The sequence below is a fragment of the Molothrus aeneus genome, chromosome 12, assembly GCF_037042795.1.
Source record: "Molothrus aeneus isolate 106 chromosome 12, BPBGC_Maene_1.0, whole genome shotgun sequence".
In the NCBI taxonomy this organism is placed as follows: domain Eukaryota; kingdom Metazoa; phylum Chordata; class Aves; order Passeriformes; family Icteridae; genus Molothrus; species Molothrus aeneus.
In genome coordinates, this window is record NC_089657.1 from 12,642,636 (window position 1) to 12,655,297 (window position 12,662).

General features: G+C 40.1%; 1 protein-coding gene across 1 annotated transcript in view; it reads left to right on the plus strand.

The window, feature by feature from the left end:
- The window catches only part of ARHGEF3 (Rho guanine nucleotide exchange factor 3), a 107,392-nt gene that overhangs the window by 83,575 nt on the left and 11,155 nt on the right, over positions 1–12,662 (plus strand). Inside the window, 1 exon segment of the mRNA XM_066558261.1 lies at positions 10,258–10,365. Within this exon segment, the coding sequence (XP_066414358.1) occupies positions 10,258–10,365 (108 nt within the window).

Here is a 12,662-nt window from a genome sequence, read left to right on the forward strand (position 1 = left end):
GAATTTCGCCCTGGGAGCGCAGACGGTGACCAGCCCGGCTAAAGAGACCGAGGTACTGCTGACACGGTTGCAACTTTATTTTTCTTTATTGTGTGACCTGCATTGCGCTGGGGGACACTAACGGGGTTTGAGAACAGGCTGCAGTGTATGGATACCTGTTTTGCTTAGGCATCCTTTACTGCTTTCTCTAGGTATTTACCTTTCTTTTGGAATAAAGCCAGAAACAGAATCTAGATTTTTTTTTTTTTTTGTCATCTGTCACTTTAGGAAAATTCATCTTTAAAATATCTGATTGAGATGTACCTGTTTTACATAAGTAGCTTAAAGAGACTTAGTTGTAATTTATTCCAGGACTAAGCATTACTTAAAATTGTTAAACTTATGTAGGACCTGGAAGGGAATCAGTAAAATGGTGTCTTTAAAGCATTAACTTTAAGACACCATTTACATTAACTGTCTTTTCCTCATCACAATAAACAAAAAAATAATCTGATGTACAGTTAACTGAAAATCCTGTCCTATCAGCAGATTGACTGCTGTATTGCTTAAAAAGCATGGAAGCCTTTCAAGTGACATTCAAAATCTTATTCACTAACTCAAATTCAGCAATGTTCACGAAAAACTTAAATATTTGATACTTTAGGTTAACGTTGGTTTGTGTTTAGAAAAAAAACAGTGACATTAAGGATTGTGACTGCTCTGGAGGAAGGCAGAACATCTATCTGAAAGGTTTTATTACTTAAATATATAGTTTCTTTATTAATTTTGTTTGCTGAGTAACTTGAAGACAGCTTATTAAGTTAGGTTCATTTAAACATCTCCATCAAAGATTAATTACCTCCCCACTTGATTAGGTCTAAAGTAAAAGTAACATAAGCCCAGTGACCTTATTTAATCATGATGTTCAGCTGAGAACTGAGATGATGCTGCACTGTTGCTTTCCAGTGTACTTTTACATAGAGAGACTAAATTATTGAGCTTAAGGGAAGTGGAATTCTTTCAGCTCTGTGTTTTTGAAAAATTAACACCCTAAGTGTGTGTGTGTGTGTATGCATCTATGGAAAACACAAGCTGTTAGGTGTACTAAATGTTCTTCTCAAAGGTACTCATTATATTAATGATAATATTAAAGAAACATGATTTTAGCCTTTACTGCATGAAGGGATTTTTTGTGAATTAATAGAACTATCAGATCTGAAGAGCTGGATTGTTGCTGTTACAGTTAGGAAGCTGGATTATAATCAAATTCCAAAGAAAAAGACTCAGTGAAAGCTGAGAGCATGAGGAAGTATTGAGTAACAGATGTGATCAATCAAAATTACAACGTGAAAATAGCTTGTGTTTTATACGAACAAGAAAATGCACCCTTCTGCTTTCGAGCTGTTTTCTGAGAGTAGGATGGGATTCCAGCATTCTGAAAAAGAAACTTTTAAATATCCTGTAAGACCACCCACCTCTCCAAAACATTGATTAAGAAAGCAGAAATAAAAGCTACTCTTTGGGAAAGGCATTATAAGGACTGGTGTATGCAACCTGTTTCTTTGAAATCTGTACGGGGAAAAAATCCTTCAGCTCTAACATGAAGCTGTTCTTTCAGCTTTTAGCGTTTACAAGGGGAATTAAAGCTGTTGGGCGCCTTCTACCACAGCTGGGTGTTACTGCAGCAGGGCGCTCCTGTCTCCGGGCTGGGCGTTTCTGCCTTTGCAAACGCCAATTGCCTTCTAGTTATTAACATGGGAAGTTGGTTGGTTTTTTTAATAACTCAAATTGTGCATAAACGTTGGTATATTTGGATTAGAACAGATTTTCTGCTATGTAGATGCTTTGAGGAACAAAGCAGAAAAGAGAAGTGAGGATTTCTGCTTCCGGCTCTTTCTTTCAGCTATGCCAGCTCCCTTGGCATAAACTCCATGGAAAGTTGCACAGTCACAAAACGATGACAAAGGAAATTTCCAAAATATATGTAAACACTAAAGTCTGCATTCTGATAAAAAACTGTTGTTCTGTTCCAAGTCATCATAGTTCTTTTTAAGTGCAGTTTAAGGACAGCAAAACACTGCAGTACCTAGTACCTGAGTTAACATGGCAAACACTATAAGGTCTTTACTTGAACCATTACATGCCCCACATAAAATCCTGTAGTACAACTCTAGGGATGAACAGTACAGAGGTGTTGGGTTCTTCCCAACTTTTTTATAGTTCAAAAATAGAAACATTAGTAACATTTGAAACTTGCTTACTGTAGTTATAAAAAGCCCCACACCTTTCCCGATGACAAACGCTATTTTCCATTTTTCCCCTTCTAAAGCCACCACCCAGGCTGGGTGGGCAGCAGGTGAGAAGGAGCATTCACAGCCACAGATTGAGGTTTAAAGGTCTCAATGTGAGGTCATGGCAAGGAACTCCCGAATTCCTCAGAGTAAGGGTGTCCTGTTCTGCCATACAGGATCCAACACAGGATTTAGGCTCTGAAAACTACAAAGGGGGCAGACAACTCCTCTGTGTGTCCAGTATGTTGTATATCTGCTTACAGCCCTTGCAGTGCAGGACTCAGACCTCGGGGCCAGGGCTGTTTGCAGCCCGTCTTCTGTTGTCTCCTGCCATCCTCCCAGCACGGGTGCAGGAGCTCTGGGCTGCCTGCTGCTTGGGATGGTGCTTATTTGGGATGGTGTTTATTTGGGGGTGGGGAATGTGAAGGGAAACCCAGCAGCCTCTAGGCCATGGCACATCATTAACAGGGAACCAGGTGTGGAGCCAGAGGGAGAGAGGCCAGAAGATGATGAGATAAACTCCAAGTCATGAATTTTCTTTGATCTTCCTAAATGTATGTATTTCATGTTAATGAAATACTAGTAAGTTGCAGTTTTGACATATTTCAGGTAAGTTCATGTGCAGTGTAGCTGGAAACATGTCAGACCCCTGCACTTAGAATTGCTGATCTGTTCTGCTTAATGGCAGTGTGAAACAAACAGCTTGTCTTTATTTTTCCATTCAGTAAATCACTGTATGATATCTGCTGGTTAATTGGCAGTCCAGGTTAATATCCAGTCAGTTCCAGAATGGAAAAGGTCTTTCTTAGATTGCCTGTACAAGCAGCTTGTAATGAGAGGAAATGCAGAATTTAATCAACTCTACATTAGTTGTCTGGGTTTTTCAGGGTTTCTGTTGCTTGTGTTAATTCACCTCAGTGTGAGGTTTTTCTGTTAATTTGCCTTCATTTCCTAACTCCTGATAGAGGTATTGATTTCTGGATATTGCAGACAAATGATCAGTGAAGATTGCTGGATGCAGCTTGTGCTTATGCTGCTGACACTTGAGTGCTTCTGCCCTGTCTGTGGCAAATGGAATCTGCCCTAAGGGTGGTGACCAGGGAGGGCAGCCTGTGTGCAGCCAGGAGCCAATCCTTCATTAACACATGCTAGGATAGCATCCTGCAAACTTCACTGTTGTCTTTGACCAGGAATATTTCATCACTTCCCTAAATGGTTGTTGATTGTACCCCAGCTATCATTTCAGGTTCTCTTCTTTGTAAAGCTGTGATTAAAACAAAATGTCTCTGGATTTTCCTTTGTTTGCTCGCTGATTTTAAGGAGACTGACAGAGGAAGAACAACAAACCTCTTCCTGCTACCATCAGGGAGTGCAGGTGGTGCGTGGGAGCTTATGGATTTCAAGGAAAATTGTATCACCAGTGCACACACTTAATTGTATGATCAAGTTGCCTTTGTGTCAATTCACTAAAATTGCTTATTAAATTCTCCTTGAGATGCTGGCAGTTTTAGTAGAGGGATGCCCCAGGTTTTAGTATGGACTCAGGTGGGTGATTTCGTTACCATTGTACAACACTGATCTATACTTAGATCTGCTTTAGAGTCACCTACTTTGTTTTTCTTTACCATACACCTCAGTTCTAGAAGAAGCACTGTTCTATAATTTTCCAATCAGAATCTTTCTAAGATACTATGAAGCAAAGGGAAATTCTCTGCTGTTTCAGTATAAAACCCCAGTCTTTTTAGTGCCAAAATTAATTGAGAATGTTGTTCTGGTTTTAGACTTTCTTCGCTCTGAAGGTACATAAAGCTTGAGATGCTTGGTTTAATTTAGTTTTAGATTTAAGTGTTTGCTGTGTTAAGGATTGTTGTAACATAGGTTGTTTTTTCTATTTTAACCTTTTTTGTTTTGTTTTGTTTTTTATCCTGCTGAAGGTTAAATACTGATAACATCCTGTGGAACAGAGCTTGAATGTGGTTTTTTTTTATTAAACTCCAAGTTTCAGGGGCATTTATTAGAGCTGTTTAATCTGAGGCCAATTTAACTAGTAGCAGACTAACAAAAATAATATTGTTGGGCTTCCTGCCATGACAAATGTTGACTTACCCTTATAAAGTTGACTAAAAACTAATAACCTTTAAAGTATGGAAACCTTTAAGGCGTATGGAAATATAGCCAGTTACTTGAAATCTGAAACAGAATGGTTCTGTTTGAGTTTCCTGGCACTGCTTGTGAATTAGGTATGAAACAAAGGTTACTGTACTGTTTCAATTTATAGTGTCTTCTATTTATTACACTCTTAACACTCTTGAGACTAATTTAAGTTAAAACATTTTTCCCTAATGAATGCTCCCATAGCACAGAATGAATAGCTTGGATGTCTGTTTGTCCTGATTCACATCAAAAATGGAAAAAAGTTAACCAGCATTATTTTTATAAAATGTTAAGCAAGGTAGCCACCTTAAATCCAAAATTACTGCTGTAAATGTCTCAGAACTTGCTGAACTCCAGTAAGTTGAGGTTCTAAGAGGCATTGGCAATTTCAGCCACTTTGTGTGTGGGTTCAGTTGGCCTCTGAAGGTTAAAGGTAAACAGGATAAATTCTACTATTCTAAAATGCTAAGTTTCTGTACCAGTTTTCACATAGCACTTATTTTCTGTGCTGGGTAAAAACCTTTGTAAGTTCCTTTTGCTGAGTTTGGTTTTAAATACAATCAGAAAAATCAACACAATGTCCTGGTCACAGTAGTGCAGCAGACACAAGAATAATGGCCCCTCAGGGAAACATTTTCCCTTGTTCGTGGGATTCAGCACCAGCCCTCCAACACGGAGACCACTGTTGAAGCTGCTGATAAGAGATGGGAGTCAGGTGGAAAAACAATCACAGCAGCAGTGAACATAATTGGCTCTTCACTGGCAGGAAATCAGTGGCTAAGCCCTTGAGGAGCACAGAGTGGAAGAATTTTGAAGTGAGGTACTGGAGCAAGTGAAGACCTTTTATATGGCACCTAGGCTGCTATTCAGCATGTGTTATCCAGGTCATTGGTTCTGATGTTCTTAGGGCAATATGGAGGGAATCTGGCCTCATTCTTTTTGTTTCCTTTCTTTCTGTTTGTTAGGAAATGAAAAGCAGTCTTTTGCTGGAGTAATTTATCCACCAAAGAGTGATAATTAGGCTCTGTGTGGCCTTGAATGATAATGTATCAAAAACTGATACAGTTAAATGGGTTTAACTCACTCTGCTTTGAACTTAGGGAATATATTCCATTCTTTACATATACTAGTAAAAGAGGTTTTTTTAATTTTGCTGATGAAGAGCACCAAAGTATTACCTTCTTCCCCTAAACAGCCTTCTAGAAGATTTCATATCTGTGTACTGTGTCCTTGGATACAATATAACCAATTATTAGGTGCCAGTTTCACTAATGAAGAAGCAGAAACAGCATGAGCTTAGCTGTCAGTGCATTTCAGCTAATGTAAGTGCCTAGTTCTTCACAGGACCTTCTGCTTTTACACACTTCCATGGCTGTTGGAATGGTCAGCTTGCCCTTGGAGCTCGTGCTGTGTGCTGAGATTCAGGCTTTTAAATAGCAATCTGTTTGGGTCTGTGCATCAGCCCCAAAAGCTACCTGTTTGTCAGGATGTCATCATTTTGAAATTACCGTATGACAGTTTAGAAAGCAAGATGTTACTCAGTTCTGCAAGGCAAAAAGACTTAAATTTTACTGAAAAGGGAGCTGGCAGCTGTTAGTCTGCTAGTCTGCTCAGTGTGCCTTCCCAGCAGTGCTCTGGTTGGAGCTGAATGCTGCATTTTCCTGCTGTCCCACAGCAGAAGGGTCTTTTTTGAGAGTTATACATTAAAAGATCGAGCTTTCCTTGCTTACTCAGTAGTCTAAACCATCGGCTTAGAGTTTAATATATAGAAGATACTGGAGATATAATTGTACCTATAAATAAAAAGTAAATTAGAATGAAGAAGTAATTGGAAGCATTGTGTCCTTCATGCCTAATTCATAGCACCTTTGAAACTTCTTGTTTGATAGCTTCCTATCTTAAATTGGTGATAATCACTGATTATGCTATGGTGATTAGTCTTTCTTCCTACTAATTCTTCAGAAAAGTATATTATATTAGAAAAATGTACAAAGGACATAATAGGTGTTTGAAATGTCCATTGTCTGGTTTTCAGAGCTGTCTATATTTTGGACATGGATTTGCTCCTTTTATGAGTTTGTTCACAGTTTCAAGTTCTTTCTGAGGCTGCATGTATTCATGGTATTTGCAGCTAAATTTTTTTTTTTGTCTCTGAATTCAAATGTTCCTGAAGTCATCTTGAGTTCAAATATACAGCTCCCTCCAAAAGCCATCTGCTCATTGTTCTAGCCTAGTCAGGTATTAATTTGACTTCACTTGACTGTTCAGCCTTTGAAGTTCCTGCACTCATGTTTCCCTCAGCTTTATTTAGGCTTATATCAAATTTAAAGCCCTGTCAGATTAATGTTACTTATTCACATATACCAGCTCCACGTTTTGGAAACTCTGCCAAACTGTAGTCTGGGTCTTTTTTTTAAACTTACTTCCCGTATTGCTTTGGCAAGCCTTCCTAACTCTGAAAATACAGTCCAACATGCAGTAATTTCAAAACTCTGCAAGAAGAGGTTTTTTAAAAATACCAATCATAATGGCTTTAAAAGGTTAGGCAGCACATTGTAACTCCTCAATTTTTTTGTCATAACTTGGCCTGCTTCCCAGTCTGGACAGGTGATGGTTGTTGCAGTGGATCCAGCCCCTAAATCCTCTCTCTTGATCCCCCCTGTAAGTTCCCAGAGCTGTGAGGGGGAGGCAGGAGGAGAGGACCAGGGATGCCTTTGGCAGCTCTGAGGACAGCCTGGAGTCTGGGGTTCATTCCACCAGTGCAGTGTGTCCTCATGGAGCCTCCTCTTGCTGGCCAGACACTGCTCAAGATTCATTCCCCAAAGGGTTTTATGGCTGTGGGACTTGTGGTTTACTGGAAAATTGGAGAGTCTTCAGAGACAAATTAGTGTAAAAATGAACATGTTGGACTAATGTGCAAGTGCAGATTCTGGTCAGTATCTCTGGGTAAAGCAGGACAGTTCATGCAGTGCCCTCTTTCCATTTGCGTTGTTGGCTGTGATGAACAGAACTTGGTGAAAAAACCACCCACCTGTTCAGAACTTGCCCTTGGCTGTGGAAGTTTTCCCTCTCTGGACTGGCCTCAGTAGTTTGTTCAGCTTCTCTGCAGTGCTGGTTTGGAGAGGTGACCCAGCTTGGGAATGAGGGTGCTGATGAGAGGGGAGGCAGAATGGATGTAGACAGTACAGCAGAAATCCTGGGATCACATGTGCAGCAGTTTCAGCATTACTGTCTGGCAGTGTTAGAATTGCTCTGGTAGTGCTGTATTTTCATTGCAATCGAAGCCTTATTTGTACAAACTTCATTTTTCTACAGTAGAAAGGGTGACACAATGCTGATGGCTTTTGGGAGACTTCTCTGAATAAAATGACACCTGGAACACTAAGATTTGATTTTTCACTTCCAGCTCAGTATCTTCACCTACCACACAGTTTCTAGTGAAGGGGAAAATCATGTTGTAAGTATTCAGAAAAGCTTTCCTCATATTTAAGAACCTAGGATTAACAAGATTTTCTTTTAGAACTCATTGGTAAAGGTGTAAAGTCTCAGGCTTCTGAAGTTATCTGTAATAGTGTTATTTGAGAGAATCCTGTAATAATGCTGATTTCTTTACATAAAATTGAATTCTCAGTTTGAACTGCACATTTAGCTGTTCTGATTCTGGTCAGAATTTTCCATGTGAAATCAGAGCACGATAGATGGCATGAGGAATTCAAGGTGGGGTGCTGGCACAGAAGGGCGGGACTGCAGTTACCCGAGCTGCCTTTGCCTGCTGGGGGAGCGGCTGGCCTCTAGTGGCTCACAGCAAGAGGTTCCACAAGATCTAAATGGTGTTTGATGGTGGCTGGAACTCTGCTTGGAGTTCATCTTTAAAATCAGTTTCTTTTTCAGTGAGGTTTTGCATCATGAACATTAGTAAATATTATACTGCTTTAGCACTTTTCTCCTTGAAATGGATGAGGGCAATGGATACCAGAAGGGATACAGCATAAAGAAGGAATAATAATTTCTATTAATCCTAATCCTCCTCTCCCTATCTCCTGGGAAGTCCCTACAATGTTCATTTCCAGGTTTTGCAGCAGGGCTGGGGTGCTGAGTGCCCGTGCTGCTGAGGCAGAGCTGCTGGCACAGGCTGTGCTGCTGGCACTGCCCTGGGCTCTGTGGCCCTGCACTGCAGCACCTTCCTGACCAGCTGGCCCTGCCAGGGGCTCTGCTCTGGGCACCAGCACTCACAACGGGCACAAACAGCTCCTGCTTGTGCCACCAGTTAGAGGAGAATTGCACTGGAATCTCAAAGGTTTTCTCTGTTTTGGGGAGGGGGTGGGATGCTGGGGCTGAGAGGTGTGTGAGTATATAAGCATGCGAGTGCTGCAGTGACGTAACAATGCTCCTGAAACCTGCCTCAAAGACATGCCTGCTGAAAAGGAAGGGTTGTGAATAACAGTGCAGTGATGAAGATCAGGATTTAACTTGCTTTAGACTGCTACACTTCTTTAATGCCAGGTGTCATGTGTGATGGAATACATTATTTTTGCTAGAGGGTTAAACACTTTGTCGCTCATCTCAGCTGGTTTTTATGGATTTCCAGGTCTGCCTGCTGAGAAGTAAATTAAATATGTGGCTGCTTCTCACCTTTCCTCTGTTGCTGCACTAATGGAAGAGAATTTTTCTTGCCAGTAATACAGATGGTGGCATCGCTGCTGAGGTTTATTGTTTGGTATCAAGAAGGATGACAAATCTGCATTATTTCCAGAAGGATTTATATTTCTTTATATTAAGAAAAGGATAATAGGCATGCTTCATTTTCTCAAAGCTATGTCCAGACAACTGGAGGCAGAGCAAACCTACACAAACTTTATAAGCATGGCTGAAAAAGAAAGATGAACTGCATTAGGATGTCCTTGAAATATGGTGTTGGATGGGGTTTTTAACTTCACTTGGAAGGTTTGGCTCTTTTTCTGTTGCCTTTTGCATGTGCTGTTCAAGATCCATTAAATGTCAGATGGAGGTTAGAAAGTCAAGGGTAACTGTTCTATTTTTATGTATTTATAATCACTTTTTTCTGTGTTACGATTTCTGGTTTTTGGGGTTTTTTTAAATATATATCTGCAGGACAATTGGCATATTATTTTGGTTATACATTACTTTGGGTGCTCTTGTGCTGTTAAAATATATATGAGAAGGACAACATTGAATTGAGTGCTTTATGGTAGATTTTGTTGATTTTCCTTTCTATTGTATGCAAAAAATAGGTGTATGTAAGCATGTTATTAATGTGTTTGTCTGTATATGTGAGTATTTTCATAAGAACATGCATTCAGAGACAGTAAGAGTTAAAGATTTCTGTCTAAATTATATATTCTGGAAGAAAATACATTTAACTGAATAGAGTCACATGCTGACAGTGCCAGAAGCAAAGGCACACACAGAATTGTTTCTATTTGAAAGCATTCCTTTCAGTGAGAAGATTATCATAACGTGCATTAGCTGCAGAGCACTGCTGAATTTTTTTCTGCTAAGAATGAGTAAAAACAATCAAATTATTTTCTGTTTCTTTGCCTCCCTTCCCCGTTCCTGGCCATGGCAGCTTCTCCATCATTACCTTTTTCAGCAGTTTCCAGGACCTGTATGTACCAGCCAAGAGCAATCTGTCACTGTCAGCATTTGAAACTGCTTTTGTTTATTTACTGCCCTAATGATAGACCAGGTTTGCAAACACTCTTGCTACAAATGCTTTCTTAGGAAAATCAGCAGAACTGTTAGCAATCTTTACCTGATTGTGCTCACACTCTGCTGACTTTTTTTCCTTTCCTTCCTCGTCCTTGTGCTGCAGGAGCCCAGTAACAAACGGCTCAAGCCCCTTTCCAGAGTCACATCCCTGGCCAGCCTCATCCCCCCTGTGCGAGCCACTCCGCTGAAGCGCTTCAGCCAGACCCTGCAGGTAAGGGCAGCACCTCCTGCTGCTGCTGCTGCTGCTGCTGCTCCCCCTCAGCTGCAGCTCCTGTGCTCCCCCTCAGCTGCAGCTGCCTTCCTGCAGCAGGGATGCACACGGGCACCCACTGCAATGTGCCAAACAGGCTTAGGCGCCTCGTCACCACAAGGTCACTCAGCTTAGAACTCTCAAGTGTCACCTCAAAAAAAACACTTCTCTGTTTAATGGTTTTCCCTTACCAGGAAGAAAACTATTGCACCTGTAGCATCTAAAAATAGTTTACTAAAGGATTACAGTTGCTTTTAAAATTTAATGATGAGAATATTCCGTAATGCTTTTTCTTAATGTTGATTGGTTTCTTTGAAAGTGTTATTTTTAGTATAGCTGGTCAGGTAGGACTGCTAAATTTCCTCCTGTAGAGTGAACAGTGACCTTAGCTAAACAAAAGAGTTAGTGAATAATTGGAAATTTCCACGTCATTTTCTGAAGGTGATGGTGAAAATTAATAAAAGGCTAACAAATTTTAAATGCTGTTTCTATGTTACAGATTAGGAATGTAATATTATACATACTTGGAGACTAATGAAACTTTAGTTCATTAGTCAAACTTCAAACTTTAGTTCATAAAGCCTTCAGACCTAGAGATGGCAAAGTATTGGGGTGCTCAACTCCTAATTGCAGTGACAGCTGGGAGCTGCAGCACTGCTCTGGGTCTGGCCCAGAAAGCCACTGTTTCCTCTTTAAAAGAGTTTATGTAGGAAGGTATGTCAAAGATCTAAAGATAATTATTTAACAAGCCTAATTTCTTCAAGAGGAACTGTAAAAGGAACTTGAATGCGTTAGAAATGTTCCTTAATCAAAATTACCTAAATTAGAGCTTTACTGAAATTACCTGTTAAGAAGGAAAGAAATAAAACATCAGAGTCTATTGAGAAATAAAAAGTAATGGGAAAGAACTCAGTTTTTCTGTAGTTGTAATTACCTAGAAAATTGATATTACAGGATTTTCTGACATTGGTTTTCCCATCTTTGGTTCCTGTGATGTTGAAAGTGCAGATTTCTGCACGGGGCTGGAGGCTCAGCCAAATGGCTGCCCCTGCCTGGCCCGGCGCAGGTGAGGTCTGCGTGACTGGAGCAGAGCTCCCTAATCCCCTGGGCTCTGTGAATCTCCTGCACAGTCTGCCAGTCTGCCTCCAGGGGAAACTGGCTCAGAGCTGGAAGGGCCACATCAGTTCCAGTTGTGAGGAGTGTGGAAAAGGATTTAATTTTTGGCCAAGCTGCTGCTGAGCAGGGTGCTTCCCTTTCCACAGCCTTAGGCAGCTGTTGGCCTCATTTACGTACCTGTGCTATTGTTCTGCAATGAAAGCCTCTGGGAGAGCACAATGCAGTGCCCAGAACAATATTGTATTTAATAAAGTTGTTTCTGACTAACCAAAACAATCCTTTCATGTATGCAATAGCAGCTTCCCAAAATGAGAACTATATTAATGTGTTTCAGGGTATACTTTGTCAAAAATAGGAGGGAAAATAACAGCTTTGTTGCAAGTCTTACTGTTGCAAGCATTTCTGTTTTGCTCTGTTCATACTGCCCATAAGAATATATTTTAATTAGCAGATGAAACAGTGGTATTATTTATACCATCCCCTCTCACTATGTGCTTGAAGGAGCTGTGATGAGAAATGAGCTTCTATGTTCTCCAGATCCTGCTGGTGATGTCCCAGCTGTAAATTGATGTCTTATCTGATTTTCTCAATAGCTACAGAGCAGGGACAATATATAGCAGGTGCTATAGAGCACCTGGCCTTGTGCTCAGGTGTCCCACTTGGAATTACTTAGAAACATTCTGGGAAGTACATATAGCTATTTCACTTAATTATGTTTTGACATAGCTGTCACTGTGTCTTGGGAACAGTATAGGTCTCTTTTCATCATGTGATCTCCTGTAAAAAAGAAAACAAAATTGATTTTTCTTACTGAGTGAACTTTTATGTATTTTCATTGTTATTTCAGTCCAAACCCATGTTTCTTCTTGAATTGCTGTTAGATGTTCTGTGTCTGTAAAATGAAGAAAACTTCTGTCATCACCACAATATGCAGAACAAACAACTTCTTCCCCTGGAAGAAAACAGAACAAAGTCAACAAAACATCCATCTAAAAAGACCACTCCAACAGCATCAGTAAAATGAGTTAGAAAATTCTGAGATTCCTTTATGTCATTTCAAACAAACCTTCTTAGATATTATTCTAAATGGAAGAAACATGCAAGAGGAAAAAAACCAAAACACCTATTGTGTATAATTTTCC